This window comes from Camelus ferus, chromosome 4 (genome assembly GCF_009834535.1).
Source record: "Camelus ferus isolate YT-003-E chromosome 4, BCGSAC_Cfer_1.0, whole genome shotgun sequence".
Lineage (NCBI taxonomy): Eukaryota > Metazoa > Chordata > Mammalia > Artiodactyla > Camelidae > Camelus > Camelus ferus.
Window position 1 is genome coordinate 3,946,084 of NC_045699.1, and position 19,610 is coordinate 3,965,693.

Sequence of the window (19,610 nt, forward strand, 5' to 3'; positions counted from 1 at the left end):
CTTTATTTATATCAGACAAAATGGATTTCAAGTCAAAGTCTGGAACAAGAGACAACAAAAATCATTATATAATGATAAATTAATCATTTAATCAAGAGGATATAGCAATTGTAAATATATATGCACCCAACATCAGAGCACCTAAATATATTAAGCAAATACTAACAAATCTGCAGGCAGAAATAGACAGCAATGCACTAATAGTAGGGGCTTTAACACTTCACCTTCAATAATGGGTAGATCACTCAGACAGAAAATCAATAAGGAAATATTGGACTTGAATGGCACTTTAGAACAAATAGACCTTGAGAGACATAAACAGAACATTCCGCCCAACAGCAGCAGAACACACATTCTTCTCAAGTGCACAGGGAACATTCTCCAGGACTGGTCATTTGTTAGATTACAAACCAAGTCTTAACAAATTTAAGAAGATTGAAATCACATCAGGTTATCTTTTCTGATCACAATGGTATGAAACTAGAAATCAATAACCGAAGGAAAGCTGGAAAATGCACAATTACATGGAAATTAAGCAACACATTTCTGAATAGCAAATGGATCAAAGAAGAAATCACAAAGGAAATAGAAAGTGTCTTGATACAAGTGAAAATGGAAACACAGCATAGCCAAAACTTGCGTAATTCATCAAAAACAGTTTTAAGAAGAAATCTATAGTGATAAAAGCCTATGTTAAGAAGCAGGGAAAGATCTCAAATAAACAATCTAACTTCACACATCAAGGAACTGGAAGAAGGACTTAGCCCAAAGATAGCAGAAGGAAGGAAACAACAAAGTTCAGAGCAGAAATAGAGACTAGAAAAACAATAGAAAGGATCAGTGAAACTAAGAGCTAGTTTTTTTGTTGAAAAGGCAAACAAAACAAACCTTTAGTTAGGCTAAGAAAAAAAGAGCAACAAATCAAATAAAATCAGAATTGAAAGAGGAAGCATTACAACTGATAGCGCAGAACTACAAAGAATCATGAGAAAATGCTATGAACAGTTACATACCCACATATTGGATAACCTAGGGAAAAATGTCTAGGAACATACAACATGCCAAGACTGAATCATGAAGAAGTAGAAAATCTGAATGGACCTATAACTAGTAAGGAAATTAAATCAGTAATAAAAATCTCCTGACAAAGAAAAGTCCAGGACCAGATTACTTCACTGGTGAATTCTACCGGACATTTAAAGAATAAACAACAGTCTTCTTAAACTCTTCCAAAAAAATTAAAGAGGAAGTAATATTTCCACACTCATTTTACCACATCAGCATTGCCCTGATATCAAAGCCAGGCAAGGACACTACAAGCAAAGAAAACTAAGGCCTAGTATCCTTGATGAAGCTGTATTGCATCTATATGCAAAAGTTCTCAACAAAATACTACCAAACTGAATCAGGAGCACATTAAAAGAATTGCACAGCAGGATCAGGTGGTATTTATTCCTGAGATGCAAGGGTGAGTCAGCACAAGCAAATCAATAAACGTTGACACAACACATAACAGAATGAAGGATAAAATCAAATGGCCATTTCAATAGATGCAGAAAAAAGCATTTGAAAAATTCAGCATCCTTGCATGATAAGAAAAAAAAAAGAGTAAAAGCAGTGAACCTCAACATAATCAAGGCAATGTGTAACAAGTCCACAGCTAACATCATACTCAGTGGTGAAAAGCTGAAAGCTTTTCCTTCTAGTTTAGGAACAAGACAAGGATACACACTCTCATCACCTCTTTTCAATGTCATCCTGGAAGTCCTAGCCAGAGCAGCTGGGCAAAAAGAAGAAATAAAAGGCATCCAAATCAGAAAGGAAGAACGAAAATTATGTCTGTTTGCAGGTGACATAATCTAATATAGAGACAACCTTAAAGACCCCACCACCAAAAAACTTGGAACTAAGAAACGAACTCTGTGCGGAATCCAAAATCAATATGCAAAAATCAGTTGCATTTCTATACACTTAAAATGAACTGCCTGAATGATGAATTAAGAAAGCAGTCTCATTTGCAATAGCATCACAAATCATAACATACTCAGGAATAAATTTCACCAAGAGGTGGAAGCCCTGGACACTGAAAACTGTGAGACATTGATGAAAGAGACTGAAATAAATGGAGAGATAGCGCCTGTTCTTTGGTTGGACTAATTAATATTGTTTACATGTTTATGCTACCCAAAGCCATTTACAGATTGAATGCAATCCACACCGCAATTCCAATGGCATTTTCCACAGAAATAGAAAAAGCAATCATAAAGTTCGTATGGAGTCACAAAAGAAGCCAAATAGCCAAAGCAGTTTTGAGAAAGAACAAAGCTGGAGGTATCTCATTTCCTGATTTCAAACTATATTACAAAGCTATGGTAATCAAAACAGTATGGTGCTAGTATAAAAACAGACATAGACCAGTGGAACAGAATAAAGAGCCCAGAAAGACACCCAAGCATATGTGGTTAACTAATTTATGGCAAAGGCACCAGGTACACACAGTGAGGAAAAAATAGTCCGTTCCATAAATGGTTCTGGGAAAACTGGATATCCAAATGCAGAAAAATGAAATTGGACTCTTAACTCACACCACTCACAAAAATCAACTTAAAATGAATTAAAGGCTTACACAGAAGACCTGATACCTTTCTCCTGGAAGAAAACATAGGGAAAAAGCTCCTTGACATTGGTTTTGGCAATGCTTTTTTGGCTATGACATCCAAAGTACAAGAAACAAAAGCAAAAATTAAAAACGGGACTACATCAAACTGGAAAGCTTCTGCACAGCAATAGAAACATCGACAAAGTGAGAAGGCATCTGACAAAATGGTAGAAAACACCTGCAAATCATTTATCTGATAAAGGTTAATATCTAAAAATATGTGAGGAGCTCACACAACTGAGTAACAAAACCCCCAAATAATCCAGTTACAAAATTGGCCAAGAACCCAGGTAGACATATTTCCAGAGAAGATATATAAATTGCCAACAGGTATATGAAAAAGTACTCAACGTCACTAATCATCAGGGAAATGCAGTTCAAAACCACAATGAGATTTCACCTCATGCCTGTTAGAGTGGCCATGATCAAAAAGACAACAGATAACAAATGTTGGCAAAGATGTGGAGAAAAGGGATCCCTTATACATTGTTGGTAGGAATATAAATTGGTAAAGCTATTATGGAAATTAGTATGGAGATCCCTCAAAAAATTAAAAGTAGAAGTATTATATGTTCCAACAGTCCTGCTTCTGGGTATTCATCCAAAGGAACTGAAATCACTGTCTCAAAAAGATATCCACACTCCCATGTTCATTGCAGCATTATTCACAACAGCCAAGACATGGAAACAACCTATGTGTCATCAACTGAATGGATACAGAAAACATGGAAAATACACACAGTGGAATATTCAGCCATAAAAAGAAGGAAATGCTGCCATTTGTGACAACATGGAGGTCATTATGCTAATAAAATAAGTCAAGTAGAGAAAGATAAATACTGTTTGATCTCAAAAAAAAAAAAAGTTGAGCTCATAGAACCAGCGAGTGGAATGTTAGTTGCCAGAGACACAGATTAAAGAAGAAGCATGTGATCATTTCTATAGACGGAGGAAAGCATTTGATAAAAGTCAGCATCCATTAATGACTTTAAATAATATCAACATAGGTATAAAAGTGAATTTATTTAATCTGATACAGGATATCGCCTTAAAAACAGCAGCAAATATTTTTAATGGCGATATGCAGAATGCTTTCTCTTTGAGATGGAGAGCCATATAATGACACCCATTGTCACCACTTGTTTTCAGTGTCCTACTGGAAGTCCTAGGTAGTGCAGTGTAGAGTAAGACAGGATAAAAGGGTTCCCAGACCCAGTGCCAACTTGTGTGTGTGTGTGTAGGCTTCTCCACATGAATAGGAAATTCTTGGATGCCAGCAGGGTGTCTGAGAATTCAACCCAATTCTGACATTATCCAGAGATAAAAATCGCCTCACCACCTGTCAGTATGGCTACTGTAAAAAAAAAAAAAAAAAGAAAGAAAGAAAAGAAAAGAAAGAAAGGAAGAAAAGAAAAGAAAAGTATTGATGAAGATGTGGAGAAATGGGAACGCTGTACACAGTTGTTGGGAGTGTAAAATGGTGCACACTGCACACCAAAACAGTATGGAGGTTCCTCAAGAAGGGAAAGCAGAACTGCCATGTGATTCTGCAGTCCCTCTTCTGGATTTGTATACAAAGGAAATAAAATCACTATCTTGAAGAGAAATCTGCACCGCCTGTTCATTCACAATAGCCAGATTGTGGAAACAACCTAAATGTCCATCAGTAGATAAATGGATACAGAAAATGTGGTCTCCTGTTTAACAGTGAAAAATTCAGTGACACAACCTCAGTAACAATTACTAGAAGAATTAAATCATAAACCTGATTTGCCTCTAGATCTTTTTGCAACATATGTGTTTCATGCTGCATTTTCCACTGATTTACAATAAAAACAATGTACAAGTGGCAAAAAAAAAAAAAAGAAAATGTGGTAGTTACTTACAATGGAATATTACTCAGCCTTAAAAAGAGAAGGCGATCTTGCCATTTGTGATAACGTGGATGAACCTGGAGGACATTATGCTAAGTGAAATAAGCCAATCACAAAAGACAAATACTGTATGATTCCATTTCTGTGAGGTATCCAGTAGTCAAACTCACAGAAGCAGAGAGTAGAAAGTGGTTCCCAGGCCCTGGGGCCTGGCGGGTGGGGGTGGAAGTGGGGAATTGCTGTTCAGTGAGTATAAAGTTTCAATTATGCAAGATGAGTAAGTTTTAGAGGTCTACCGTGCAACACTGCACCTACAGATAATACCGTACTGCGCACTTAGAATGTTAAGAGGGCAGATCTCCCATCGAGGGTACTACCCACAATAAAGCAAACGACAAAATCACGTTAAGATCCTGTACACCCCCCAGGAAGACTTGGGGAAGGTAGGAAGCCCTGAGAGTGCTCAGAGGCTGCTATGGGAGGGGAGGTGGCACACCTGCTTTGGGAAGCCGGCTAGTGTCCTCTGAAGGCTGAAGCAACTCTGACTCAGCGACTTTGCTTCTGGGTGTACACCCAGCAGGTGCGCACGGTCACACTCACGCTTGTGTGTTAGTATTAGTCATGTCCCAAACTGGGAGCAAGCCGAAGGGCACCAGCCACACAGTGACGAGTGAGTGGTGGGACAGTCTTAGAGTGAATTAGTCTACAGACACCCAGCGTGGATGCATCTCCCAGATATAGTGATGAGAGAGAAGCCAGACAGGAACGAATAAATGTGAGCCCTCTGATACAATATTCACAATTAGGCAAAAGTAAATTATGGTGTTTGGAGCACACACTTATGTAGTAAAAGTTATTTACAGTTGCTGGGGAGGGGCAACATGAGTCTGGGGCTTGGGATCCTGGCACTCTGCCCCATACCATTTCTTGGGTAAGCTTTTCTTTATTTTCATTGTATGAATTTGGCTTTGGTTATTAAGATAATTTTTTTTTAAGTACAGAAAAGTAGATTCAAAGGCTAAGTAAGTATGGAAACCACTGCATCCTCCTCTCGATGTTCCCAGTTCTGGGACCACACAGAGGCTCTGAGAGGTCCTGGGTAGGATGCTGTGGAGCTGTGCGCCATTGATTGGTCCCCGACGAAGACGCCTTTCCGGCTCCTGACAGGATGCTTGTGGTCTGAGCTGCTGCTGCTCTGCTGCTGCTGCTGCTGCTGCTGCCTGCTGCTGCTGCTGCTGCTTTTTTAAAAAATTATTTTCCTTCCTTCCTTCCCTCCTCCCCCTTCTCCTGTCCGTAATAAATTCCCACTTTAATTCGCAAATTCATGTAGTCTCCACTGCATTTTCCTGCGTTAGGGGGGTTTATTCTTTTCTTTTTGAGTTTTTTTTCGTTTTTTTTTTTCTTGGTCTTGATTTCTTTCTCTGTTCATTTTCTTGTCAGTTTATTCATATCGGCTCTACCTTCTTTCTTCGTTCTCTTTCATTTTTTTTGCTTTCTCTTTCTTCTTTCTTTCTTTTTCGTTCTTCCTTCTTTCTTTCCTTTCTTCTTCCTTCCTTCCTTCTCTTCCTTCCTTTCTTTTCTTTCATTTTCTCTATTCTTTCTTCTTTTCTTTCTTTCGTTCTTCTTTCTTTCTTTTTCTTTCTTGTCCTTCCTTCCTTCCTTTCCCTTCCTCCTTCCTTCCTTCTCCTCCCTCAACCTCCCTTTCTTTCTTCTTTTGAAGTATAATTGATGTGCAATATTATGAGTTCAGGTGTACAACATACTGATTCAAAATTTTATAGATAATACTCCATTTTAAATTTCCTCTCAGTGTGCTTTCTCCCCTCCTCCCAACAGCAGCACCTTTGCCCCAGAGGGGAGCCGCGCTTCTGGACTGGGTGCTGGTGTAGGCCGGTGTGTGCGCTGGGGCAGTTCCCGCACACCAGTCAGAGCCCCAGACCATCCCCCTTTCTGCCTCTGTGAACACCAGCAACAGCTGCCCCTGCCCCGTGCCGACGCAAGGCCGGGTCAGAGCCAGCTCTGTCCCCCACAGGTGCACACTTAGTTTGGCCACGGCAGCCTTTGACCTAGTGGGAGGCCGGAGCTAGAGGTGCCAGAGCGGGTGCTCGGCGTGGGCCAGGGCACCGCTGGAGCAGTGGCGGGAACCAGCCAGAGTCTCAGCAGTTTTAGTCTGCTTCCTCTGCCTCGTTCACGAGTGGATGCCAGGTTTCTTACAGTCCTGTTAGTCTCACTGGTTTTCAGACCAACCAGGGGGACGCATCTTCCCGGTGTTGGACCCTGGGGACGGGATGCCCGGCAATGGTGCGAACCGCTCACTCCCCAGGGAGGATCTCTGAGCCCGTGTAACTCCTTTTACTTCTGTGTCCCCTCCTAGGGGTGCTGGTCCTGACCTGATCACTTCCCGCCTGACTCTGTGTGGATCTTTAGAGCTTTGGTTGTATAAGAGGCTTCCTGCCAGCCTTCAGTGTGATTTTAGTGGGAATTGTCTGGCATGTAGATGTATTTTTGATGTGTTTGTGGGGCAAGGGGAACTTGGTATCCCCTGCTCCACCATCTCCATCTCCTCTGGTCTGAGCTTCTGATCTTAACAAAGCATGGTGGTGGTTCGTCAGGAGTTCTTGTTCACTCCAAGGCAGGGGAGTGTGTATAGTTCACTACTCAGAAACACCTTAATTTTATCATTTCATTTCAAAATTATGTGGAACTGACCAGTGCTAGAGTGACCAGGGCCGTGTTTTTATGGAGCTCACCTGGCGCGTGGGGGCTGGAAAAACAGGCAGCAGATGGGTGACGGGCTATGCCTGATGGCTCAGTGCTACAGAAAAGCCAGGAGGAAGGGATGGGTGCGCTAGTTCGGCTGAAGGGAGCACTGCTGGAGCACAGCCTGGGGTGAGAAGCAGGGCGGCGGGAGGACCTGTGCAAGGTGTCTCAGGCGGGGGCCAGCACGCGGGAAGCCGGTGCATCGGAGGAAAAGACAGGAACGATGTGTAGGTCTAGTTCATAGCAGACGTCTTTTTGGCCAGTGAAGTGCCCGGTAAACAGGACCAGAGTAGGCTGATACAGAGGCATTTTTCCTGTTTCTTCTAGATACAGTTCCCTGTAAAGACCAGCTGTCCTCAAAGGAAAAAGCCAGCTTCCCTGCTGGTCCACAGCTTCTGAGCCAAGCGGGCCCCAGGGACCCTTCTGGCAGTGCACCAGCCCCTGTGGTGCCATCCTCCCCTCCCGTGACTGCCGTGCTCCAAGACACGGCCCCACCAGCGGCCAGTCTGAAGCCAGAGCCAGCGACAGGGGCAGCCATGCCGGCGGGGGGCCCGGGGACCCCTCAGGGGCTGGCCACTGAGCATAAGGCCCCGTGGCCACCAGTGGAGACTCATGACGCCCAGCTTCCTGCACAGCCCCTGGGTGTGGGCCCAGGGCCTCGCGCCCCATCTCTGGAGGTCCCCCTCCACCCCATGGGTCTGGGGGAGCCGGTGTCAGCCAGAGAGGCCAGCACCCGGGGGGAGCCCCTGTCAGCTTCGGCCGCCGTGTCTGGTGCCCCTGGCGGGGCCCCTCAGCCCACCCTGGGCCAGCCCCCTCCCCTACTCCCCACTGTGGTGGGGGCCATCAGCCTGGCCGCCCCCCAGCTCCCCAGCCCCCCTCTGGCGCCCTCGGCCTTGGAGTCAGATGGGGAAGGGCCGCCCCCCAGGGTGGGCTTCGTGGACAGCACCATCAAGAGCCTGGATGAGAAGCTGCGAACCCTGCTCTACCAGGAGCACGTGCCCACCTCCTCAGCCTCGGCCGGGACCCCCGTGGAGCCCAGTGACCGAGACTTCACCCTGGAGCCCCCAAGAGGGGACTGGCCCCTCTCAGAGGCCTCTAGGGGGGACCTGGCCCTGCTGCCGCAGCCTGCAGTGAGTACCACCTCGCCCGGAGGCACTCTTCCTGCGTGGGGGCCTGGACAGGGCTTGGAGCTGACTCCAGCCCAGGCCAGGGGGTACCCTGGCCATGTAGAGCCCCCGTGCCCCAGCCCAGGCCATCCTGTCCTGGAGAGCCATGCCATGCCTGACCCACACCAACGTGTGATGCTCAGACGGGCCCGGGGCGGGGGGAGCACAGCCCTTGGACTGGAGGAGAGCATTTGCAGTTTAGCTGCAGAAATGTCAGCAAGTGACGCTCACAGCTCGTTCCTTTCTGTTTCTTTCTTCAGTTGGAAAAGTCAGAAACAGCCCTGACAGTGGAGCAGGCCACATCCTTGCCAGTGACAGGTAATGAGCCCCAGATGCTACCAGCCTTCCTTGCTCTGGAACATTCTGCCTCTTCACCCTTCATCCCCGCAGCATCTTGGGTGGGACCGAGACGTGGCAGGAGCCTGTCATGATGCCTCAGTTAAAACCCACTGAGTTCTGGCACAAACCATGTGTTCATGCTCCAAGGAGAGAAGGTCCTCTGTGGAAATGGGTAAAAGGACTGGGTGTTGTCAGGACCCGTCTGGCCCCCACGTGCTCTCAGTATTTTCCAGTGTGCATCCCTGTCTCCCATTTCTTTAGAAGAAGGTGCCTATGGTTATTTTGGACAGAGTGCAGGGCTGGGGCTGGGGAGTTCCAGTATGGAAGCTGCCAGGCTGGAGCCACTCATGATGTTCTGAAATAGTGTTTCCTCCATGGCTCCTGTGTTCAGGCCAAGGGAGTTTGTCTGACCTTCTAAGCTGTGCGTTCCTTCTCAGCAGAAGCTGTAGCAGGTGATGTTTACCTGGGGAAGATGAGGGTCAGGGGTGAAGCGGGAATGTACCGGGGAAGGGAGGAGCTGAGAGGTCGTACCTGAGTGCCCGCTCCGTCTCCTTCTGACTTCTGTGTGTGAGTGTGAGGTGTGTACCGTGGGCTTCCTTCTACAGCATCAGCCACTTCGAGTGCTGGAGCCTTCGGGAGTACAAAAATCATGGGGGAGCTCTGAGGAGACAGCTTCTAGTTTGGACAAGGTGAACCTTTCTGGCAGTCAGAGCTGTCCAGAAACAGAGGGCAGTTGGTAATGAGCCCCCTGTCCCTGGAGGTATGCAAAGCGAGGTTGGACGATCCCCACCACAGGCGTGTGAGGAGTGTCACCACTGCCTACGGGTTGGGGTTGCATGACAGACGGGTCTACATTTCATCAGGAGCCTGTGCAGTGGGCAGCCCCCCAGCCTGGCTGGAGGCTCGGTCAGCCCCTGTCAACCCCCACGTGTCAGTCCAGCTCAGGCTGACACACAGCCCTGGCTTTCTTTTGCTGTGTGCAGGTCCCAGCTTGGGCCAGGTTCCCACACATCAGCCCCTTCTGCTCTTGCTGTTTGCTCCTCACAGCAACCGAGGAAGGCTGGTCAGAAATATGCTGATTCCCCACTCTATAGATGGGAACCTGAGACAGGTTTGGACGAACACGGGCCTTTCCTGGACATCGGAGCAGCAGGGTTAGAAATCATCCTTATTGAGCTAATCCTTCTAGGACCTTATAAGGCCCTTTTCTTACTGGAACATGTCGTGGAAAGAGAGGGTGATGCCCTCAGGTGATAGAGATGTCAGATGAGACAGGGTGACATCAGCAGGTGTAGAGAAATGACAGGTGAGACAGGTGACGGCCGTCAGGTGTGTGGAGGGCCCGGCTGCGCCCGAGGGTCTGGAGCACGGGTGTTCAGGGAGCTGAGTGGTTTGGGCTGACGCCTGCTCCCTTTCCTGGGAGTCAGGGCATCTCCTGTGAAGTGATGCGGCTAGGATGTCAGGAGGGTCTTCAGTTATCCTAGCTGCACACACAGCTTCTCCCTGCCGGCTCCCTTTCCCTTCTGGCTTGGCTGCACCAGCCCAAGTAATGATTTTGGTGTTCCTGCAGCAGAGTCATCTTTGAGCAACATGCTGGTCTGTGAGGGAGGACAGGTGGCCTCAGGCTCACCCGCAGTGCCCAGCGCCCTCCAGGTAAGGAGTTTTCTCCAGTGAGACGCCCGGTGGGTTGTTGGATTTGCTCTCTGCTGGGGTTCGCTTGGAATCTTGTCCTCTGCACTGTTTCCCAAGGATACCCCTGCTTCTGCCATCCCTGCACGTCTGGAGCCCGCAGACCGGACCGGCACAGTCCCTGGGGAGACCTTGGCTGAGTCCACCCAGAGCTGCCCAGGGACGTTGACAGAGGGTGGCCAGGCCAGCCACCCCCAGACACATGGCGCTCTGGTCTCGGGGTCCCCCCGGAAGTGGCCAGGGCAGCAGGACGGCAGCTCACCAGCCAAAACTGTGGGCCGGTTCTCAGTGGTCAGCACCCAGGATGAGTGGACTCTGGCCTCCCCCAGTACCCTGCGGTACTCCGCTCCGCCCGACGTGTACCTGGACCAGGCCCCTCGCAGCCCAGACGTGAAGCTGGCTGTGCGGCGGGCACAGACGGCCTCCTCCATCGAGGTCGGCATGGGCGAGCCCGTGTCCAGCGACTCTGGGGACGAGTGCCCGCGTGGGAGGTCCCCGGCGCAGAAGCGTGCCTCCCTCCCTGGCAGTGGCGGTGGTGTGGCTAGTGACTTTGTGAAGAAGGCCACCGCCTTCCTGCACAGGTCCTCTCGGGCTGGCTCCCCAAGCCAGGAGACACCCAGCAGGATGGGCGTGAAGGTCCCCACCATCAGCGTGACCTCCTTCCACTCCCAGTCATCCTACATCAGCAGTGACAATGACTCAGAGATCGAGGATGCCGACATCAGGAAGGAGCTGCAGAGTCTGCGAGAGAAGTAGGTCCTACGGGCCAGGGGTCCAGGAAGCATCAGGCAGCAGGAGTCCAGGTCCTGCCAACTGCATTTTGAGCTGCTTGGGCCGGGTGACAGGGCAGAGGTGTCGTCCCCGCTGTCAGGCCTGGTCCCTGGGGGCCACCCCTCCCCTCCTGTGGCCTCAGTGGGCCAGCCCCCTGGGGGAACACTCAACACTCAGACACAGGCCTTGCTCACGCTAGCTCTCTCCCTCTGCAAATATCATCTGCCCCCACTGTGGTCAGGGTCATTGAGATACAGCTACACCCTGAAGTCTCCTTCAAGGCAGGAGGGCCCCGCCGAATACCTAGTAAGGCATGGAGAGGCTCTCGTCCTTGGGAAGGGGTGGCCGTGGGCTGAGAGCTGTTGGAGTGGGCCCAGAAGTGGGGACATGGGCAGGAGGGGCTGGTGCCTCTGTCCCACTGCTAGCTCTGCCCTCACCCCATGCCCTGCACCTGCTGCCCCCGCCCCCTACCCGCCCCAGCCCCAGCCTTGGCCCCGTGCTCCCTGCGGAAGGCCGGCGGGGACCACTCGGCCCTTTCCTGGCTTTAGAAACTGCCCTGGCCGACAGCTAGTGATTCCAGCTGAGTCTTAACGGCAGTTTCCCACCCGTGTGACCTGTCAGCTCAGCTCTGTGCCCGGGGGTGGTGTTACTTATGGGGTCAGCCCGAGCTGGAAGGTCCACTGGCCCGGGCTGGAGCCCCAGGCCCCTGGCTGTTGGCATGCTCTCCATAGGCTTGCTCTGTAAGGCTTCCTCTCACCTGAGGCCCCTTGGGCTGTTCCCTCCCACGGAGGAAGTGACAGTTATTTGCCTGAAAGCTGAGGCAGCCTTCCAGTTCTGGCCACTGATTATTCTTCTCTTCACTTGTGTTTATGGGTAGGGTTCGTATTGGGAGCAGAAATGTGTGAAGCTGTTCACACCGCACCCCTCCACCCGCCACCATGAAAACCAGTGTTAGGCGCCTGGATATCAGAAAACTTGAATCTCCTTAGGCTGGACTTCATGCAGTTCTATGTTGTTGGGGGTGTTGGTGCTGAAGGCCCCTGGCAATACCCCCACTTGGTTTAGATGTAAACAGAAAGTGATGTTTAAATGCCCGTGTCCCCTGTGCACGGCCCATCTGCCCAGGCTAATGCGTGGGGCTCACCGCCCCGCCCCTCCCGCCTCTCCGGCCAGCAGCGGCGTCTCCTGGAGGGGCCTCGTGTGCTGGGAGTGACCGGGATGCCCACCTGGCGTCCCTCTTCTCCCCTCCCGCAGGCACCTGAAGGAGATCTCCGAGCTACAGAGTCAGCAGAAGCAGGAGATTGAGGCCCTGTACCGCCGCCTGGGCAAGCCGCTGCCCCCCAACCTGGGCCTCTTCCACACAGCACCCCCTGTCGGCCGCCGGAGGAAGACCAGCAAGAGCAAGCTGAAGGCGGGGAAGCTGTTGAACCCCCTGGTGCAGCAGCTCAAGGTCGTGGCCTCCAGCACAGGTTGGCCCAGGGCCCTCCCGCTGCCCTCGGGCATGGGGGTGGGGCAGGCGGGAGGCAGGCACTGAGAACCGGAGGAGCCCTTCTCAGATCTCCTTCACTGGAGCAGGGAAGCCTTTTCAGGCCTGCGAGAGCTGGAGCCTGGGCCCCTCTTGCCGGGAGGGAAGGACTGGGTAGGCCGACTTGCCGCCTGTGGGTTGCAGCGTGCTCCTCCTTGTATGGTGCTGCCTGGGACGGAGCCTGCTTCCTCTGACCCTGTTTCTCGGGCATCTGTCACCCCCTGATAGCGGGGGTTGAGCATCTGCCTTTGGAAGGAGGAGGATGGTGAGGACCCCCAGCCCTTAACCACAATGCCTGGGCACTGAGAGTACACACTGACCGCGAGCCCCCACACTCTGGGGTCAGGCCCAGTGAGCCGGGTGCACCTGGTGGGAAGCCAGCAGTGAGCTGACCTTAACCCCTTCCTCTCCATGTTGCAGATAACCTGCAGGGTACCCATCCATGAATTGCAAGAATTACACAAATTACATGAATTCCAAGAATTACACAAATTACATGAATTCCATGCCAATTCCTAAAGCTAACATGAGGCTAATCAGAGTTATGAAGTCCACAGGTCCCCTCTGAGCCCAGGTGTGCATTTCCAGGTGTGCTGTGGTCCTTTCCATGCATTTGCACAGCTCGAGCTGGCACAGTGTTAACTGGTGGAGACAGCAGTCATTTTCTTTGACCTTCCTGACACCCCCCCACCCCCACCCCCCCACGGGTGACCCAGCCACACACTCATTGCCTGCAGGGACTCAGCTTCCCCAAGGTCACCTAGCAAAGTGCAGGGAGGATAGATGTGGCCTGACTGGCTGGTGTGTCCTGTGGTGCCTCATCGTGCCTGTCACCCCCTTCTCCCCCTCCACCCAGGTCACTTGTCAGAGTGCAGCAGAGCCCCTCCTGCTAAGGACCCTGCCCAAGCTGGGGCGGGGCCCACAGCAGCTTCAGACCCATGTGGGAAGGCAGTTCAGACCCAGCAGCCTTGCTCCATGCGGGCCTCCCTGTCTGCAGACATCTGCTCCGGCTTGGCCAGTGACGGAGGCGGAGCGCACGGCCCAGGTGATTCCCAGCTCGCCCGTCTCCGAGCATGTGCTAGCCTCGTAGGGCCCGTGTGGCATAGAGGGGACGTGAGCTGCGGCCAGGGCTGCCGACAGCTTCTCACAGACAAAAGTCATAGACGTAGCTTTTGAATGAAAAGAGTGGATGGCCTGCCCATCATGGAGTCTTGCTGTGAGCGGCTCAGAGGGAGGTGCGCTTTGCTAGAGCCGGCCTGGGGAAGGCGCCGGGACCACCGAGAGGTCGGATGCGGCATCCGCTGTGTGCTCTGCGCTGGTTCCCAGGCACGGGCCCGCCCCACCCCACCCCATTCCCCACTAAATGCGGGTCCTTCCGTCAGGAGGGCCGGCTGGGGGGACGAGGGCACAGCTCTCGAGCTGGGAGATGGGCCTTGAGGAGGAAATGCTCGTCACCGCTGCCGTGGACGCAGCAGCTTCGCGACGAGGTGCTCCAGCCCCTGCCATCTCTGTTCAGAGAAGTCGTGGTGACCGCGGCTGGCGCCCCACCCCCCGCCCCGCCCCGCACGCTCTCCCGGGGTCCGCTTCTCTTCCGCTCCAGCGTTGCCTCCTTTCCATTGCGTGGTCAGTGGCTGCGGGCCTCCGGGCTGGGCTAGGTGCAGCCGCGGACGCTAAGTGAAGAGGCGGATGTGGCTGGTGGTGTGTAGGCGGAATCCCAGAGACTGTACTTGATGCCTGTCTCTTTGTTTTCTTCCCTCTATATTCATTTGCAGGCTGGACGGTTTACCACCCAACGTCTGAGAGAGTGACCTATAAGTCTAGTAGCAAACCTCGCGCTCGATTCCTCAGTGGACCCGTGTCTGTGTCCATCTGTCTGTATTTGTTCTTTTGTATTTTATCACCTCCTGGCCCTTGGTTTCTCCCCTGCCCCTCCCTGTCTTCATTACCTTCCATACATTTTGTAGGACGCCTCCCCCTCCCCCATTGAAATCACCTATTTAATATAAACAATGGAACCCCGTCCATGCCCACCCTTATGGCCCCGGAAAGCACCAGTGCATGCTCTTGGCTTGTGCCCGGACACCAGAAGCATGTGCAGCGGCTCACCCACTCCCGGCCTTGGGCGCTCTGCCCCTAGACCTCAGAGTGCTCTGCATTATTTTTCTCGTCACTTGTTTAGTGTTTTTTGGGTTTTTTTGTTTTCTTTTTTTTTTTTTTTTATGTTGGACGTAAGTTTATTTCTGTTGCGATTGTGGCAAATTTACACGTCCGCTGTCCCCAGTTCCAGCGACAACAAAAAGACAACCCCGGCCTTCTCTAGACGCATGGTGTGTTTCACACGTGTCTGGACTCTGAAGACATGCATGTAGCGAGCCGAGACAATTCTAGAAGGTCACTGGAGGGTGTAACTTCTGTACAAGGGCCGTATCACAACATTCAGTACTGTTAACCCACTGCCCGCCCCCTGCATGTGGAAATGCTAAGAGAACGTGCTCCAGCTAGGATGCCCCAGCCACAGCCCCGCCCCGCCTCCACTCCTGGTCTGAACTGAAATCTCTCCAACCCTGAGAGATGTGATTCCCAGCCTCCCGCCAAGGCTCTCTTCCTGGTCCCGGCCCCACCTCGTCTCTCTAGCTGGAGCACTTTACTTGGTGTATTTCCCTCTCATCTCATGGACCTCAGAGATGAAGTCAATTACGCAGTTCCTCCAAGCTCTGCTAAACCAAAACTCAGTCCCAGTCATCCTCAGGTTCCCTGGAACACCCTCCTAGTGCTCAGGGACTCTGTCCAGGAATGGCGCACCTGCTCGGGGCTGTCCAAAATCATCATCATCCCTCAGACCAATTGGCAAATGAATGAAAAGCTGTGAGGCTTTCAGGTTTTTGTTTTTTTAGCAGAAAAATTAAGCTTTTTACCAATTGGATTGGACATGCTGGTTTGGGGCATGTGGCTTTTGCTGGTACAATAAAGATACATTGTGCTTGTTGGGACCCGAGGCTACATCCACTGCAGGCATCCGTCAGAGTTCAGTGTCCATCCCCATCAGAGGAACCTTGGCACCCTCCCCCGGGAGGGACAGGTCGGAGGCGCAGGACCACACAGAAGTGTCCAGGGACTGCCAAGTGCTCCTTGTCCGCTGACAGGTGCCCCTTTTCAGCTTGAGTGTCATCAGGCTGCTGGTTAGTTGCCGAGTTGGGTGGGGGGTTGGGAGGCCTGCGTGCATCCTGGCTCCTGGCTCACCACACCCATCACTCTCTGGTCCTCTTCTGCCCATGTGTGTCTGGGTCTCCAGGCGTGTCACCATCTGACGAGTGTGTGTATCACTACCAGGAGGGCTGCCGGCTGGGTATGGGAAGCAGATTAGAGCAGCTGGTAGTTTTCCCAGGGCCCTTGGGGTAAAAGTGAGTGGTCAGTGCCGTGTACGCCTCTGAGGCCATTGCCAGGCTGCGTTTCTACCCATGTGGTTCTGCTTTTTTTTTTTTTTAGATTTTCATTTGTTTCACTATTATTCCAAAATGAAAAAAAAAAAATTCTTTTTGAGGCATAGTAGGGACAAAGGCAGTGGCACAGACTGGCCTTGTCTCCTCTGATGCTGTGGATCCAGCGATACTGCTTGTTTGCACATCCTGGCCCGTTTAGTCAAGCCTTGGCTGGGTTCCTAGTCCTTCTGGGCCACAGTGTGGCCCCCACAAGCCCTGAGCTTGCTGGTCGGGAGAGTGTGCTGTGGGTCCCTGCCCTCGGCCCTCTCACAGCCTCTAACTGCGGGTGTGAAGACTCTGCCTGAGCCCCCCCTGCTGCTCTGATGGGATGGGATACCCTGGGGCACCCTCTCCTGTCCTGTGTGCCCTTCTCCAACTCCTCTGGGAATTTTCCCGTCTGCTGGTTCCTGGTGGCCAGGCAGCTCTGAGATCTGAGAGGAGGCTGAGCACATGCCTGGATAGACTGCGGGAAATGCAAAGCTGGCCGCAGCCCCCCGAGAGCTGAGAGGCAGGAAGACTTTGGGCAAAGGCGGCAGAGAGGAGGGCATTTGGGACAGCCTGCAGGAGCTGAGCGGCTGGAAGGGCCCACGTGGTGGGATCTGGGTCGTGTGCGAGGCGCGGAGAGAGCTGGAGCTTGGGTGCTGAGGGCAGTGGCTGTGGGAGTGGGAGGGCAGCTGGCCCAGCCCAGAGCTGAAGCCTAGAGAGCTTTTTAGTTTGCTGCCTTGAGCTGAACAGGAGACAAGACCCTGGGAAAATAAAACCGGTTATTTTTTGAAGTACAGAAAGAAAGTCTCAGCTCCCACGGAGCTCAGAGAAGATGAGAGGGGTCAGAGACGGGTGGGGCACCTGAGGTAGAGCTTCAGGAGGTAGGAGGGTGACTCGGGGTGGGAGAGGCGACCATGCCCAGGGTGGAGAGTACGGGGAGGGTGAAGCCTCGGCACCTCCTCAGGGTGGGCCCCCAGAGAAGGGCAGGCGTGGGAGGGAGGCTCTGGTCCCAGACCCCTCCTCGCAGCTGGTGGAGGGTTGGGGACCATGTTTCGGGAGTCAGTTGGGTTACAGAAGTGGTCGTGTCCTAGTGTCCTTTTGGTCGGAAGCTGTCGCCAGACCCATTGATCCTTCCTGCCTCTGGCACCACCCCCCCCATCTGACCAGAGGCAGGCGCGGGTGCCTTCCAGGCCTTCCTCTGTGCATGTGGAACGGGGCCTGCTTTGTGTCCTTCTCAGGCGTCCACCTGCTGCAGCCCGGTGTCCACACCGCAGCAAGAACCCTGGTGTCTCTGTGCAGCCTCCCAGGCCCTTCCCTCACCCTGGAATGTTCTTGTCCCTCCCTGTGGGGACCCAGCCAGGAGAGGACCCCCAGGGAGGGGACACCGCCCACCTCAAGCCCCACCCTGCCCTGTGACCACCCAGCTTGGGCTGTACTTCGGGCAGCCCCGTGCCACCCAGTTGATGAAGCCAGGGTGAAATCGCCCCAGGGCAGAGCCGAGACACATCCCGCTTCCCTGTTCACGCTTCATGGACGAGTTTTGGCACTTTTCTCAGCTTGAGAACTTGGTGGCTGGATACAGAGACACCCTGAATGGTGTGTTGGCTCTGTCCGCCCATTTGTTCTCCTGGGCCTGGACATGGCGTCTAATGCTGCTTTGGGGGGTAAGGCCGCCCCGTCAGAGGCGCACCTCTTGTCATGGGGGAGGCAGGGAGGCCCCTGGTTGGTCTGCACGGAGGCTGCTGTCCCCAGTTCCTCGTGAGTGTCGTTAGTATTTGAACACTGATAAAGGGGCAAGTATGGTGATAGCTGCAGGGCCTGGCATTGGATACTCTTGGATTTGAGGCATTTTTCGAGCAGTTCGAGGGCCTGGATGGCAGTGGGTGCCCGGCAGGGCTGGCTGTGCACTCCAGGAGCAGCGTGTGTTTCTGTGCCAGGAGGGGCAAGAGGGGCAGAGGCCTCACTGCACGCAGGCCTGGGGGCTGCCTGAGACCCTGGCCTGGCTTGTGAGGGCAGGCAGCGGGCAGCCCCTGCAGACACGTGCTGCACCAGGACAAGACATTAGGTCGTCCTGCGTGGTGCCCTTTCACAGTCTGGGAAGAACAGTTTCCCCAGTAGCTGGGAGAGGCCGCCAAGCGCCGCGTCCCCAGGATCTGCTTGTGTGGAATCTTCTCTGAGTAGTTGTAGGGCCTCCAAGCCAGCTCTTACATACCCTTGACAGAGGACAGACGTCCTGCAGGGGAGGACTCCACTCTTTATGGGAAACCAGTGGCGGGGTTGGTTTAAACCGTCGTGCCCCACGGGGGTCTGATGTGGGCTTCCTGTGGGCCCTGTATGGAGAGCGAGGTGAGCAGGGCTGGGTGAGGGCTCGTCCCTCAGACGTCGCCTGCGCTGTGGCTGTTGAGGGCAGGACCCAGACCCGCGCACAGACGTGAGAGAGGAGGCTCCTGTGCGGAGGGACGGGGCTCTGGCGTGAGTCAGGGCTGGTTACCAGCTACATGACGCCTGCTCAGTTGTGGCTCTACACTCGGTGCAGAGGGACTCAGATCTGGTTGGTTGTTCAGAGGTCCACCCTAAGGACGGAGAGCTGACTTTGCTTGGTCACCTCAGGGCCTATGACCGGGGAGAGTGTGGAAGGCCGGGAGCAGACACATGCTCGTCATCTTGGGCTCTGTCCAGCGAGGATGGAGAGACTGATCCCTGCTCTGAGCACTGTGCCCTGGTGGCCAGTGGCTTCCACCCTGGGTTCCTGGCCTGATCTCAGGCCCAGTCTCCCTCCAGTAGTTCTGAGCTGGCAGCTCCTGTGGCTCGCTGGCATGTGCTTCCCATGAGGGTGACGGGAGGCAGCCCTGAACACAGAGCTCTAGCCACGCTGGGAGTTGCCTGGCAGGCACAGAGCATCATTTTGAAAGAACCTGCTACCGTCAGGCTGCAGGGACCTGGCAGAATTGTCTGGGGGGGCTGCCTAGGTCCAGAGGATGCTGCGGCCACAGGAACCTAGCTAGGAAAATCTGCACTCAGCCTGTGCCCTGCAGTCACAGAGAGCCCAGGACCCTCCTCCCTTGGTGCCTGGCGCCCCCAAAGGGCCTTGTGTTCCAAGTTGGGGTCCATCTCAGGACACAGACCAATTAAGGCCCTTCAAAGCGCCCACTGAAAATCAGTTGGTCTGGACTGCCCCTGCCTGGCCCTCTTGGTTTTATTCACACACTAGAGATCACAACAGAACATCCCCTCCCTTTTTACCAAGTCAGCCTCAGAGAACACACACAGTATGAACTAAGGAAGTGCAACCCAACTTGAGCTAGGTTTCTGAGCCCAGCGTGCAAAGCTCTCCCCCAGGGAGCCTGGGCTGCCCTTTGTCCC

The 19,610-nt window shown here is 52.6% G+C and overlaps 1 protein-coding gene across 1 annotated transcript in view; it reads left to right on the forward strand.

Moving 5' to 3' along the window:
• Nucleotides 1–19,610, forward strand: part of WNK2 (WNK lysine deficient protein kinase 2) — a 116,389-nt gene that overhangs the window by 77,125 nt on the left and 19,654 nt on the right. Inside the window, 7 exon segments of the mRNA XM_032477421.1 lie at nucleotides 7,621–8,423; nucleotides 8,720–8,777; nucleotides 10,369–10,451; nucleotides 10,548–11,239; nucleotides 12,513–12,727; nucleotides 13,640–13,828; nucleotides 14,556–14,654. Coding sequence (XP_032333312.1) covers nucleotides 7,621–8,423; nucleotides 8,720–8,777; nucleotides 10,369–10,451; nucleotides 10,548–11,239; nucleotides 12,513–12,727; nucleotides 13,640–13,828; nucleotides 14,556–14,654 — 2,139 coding nt within the window.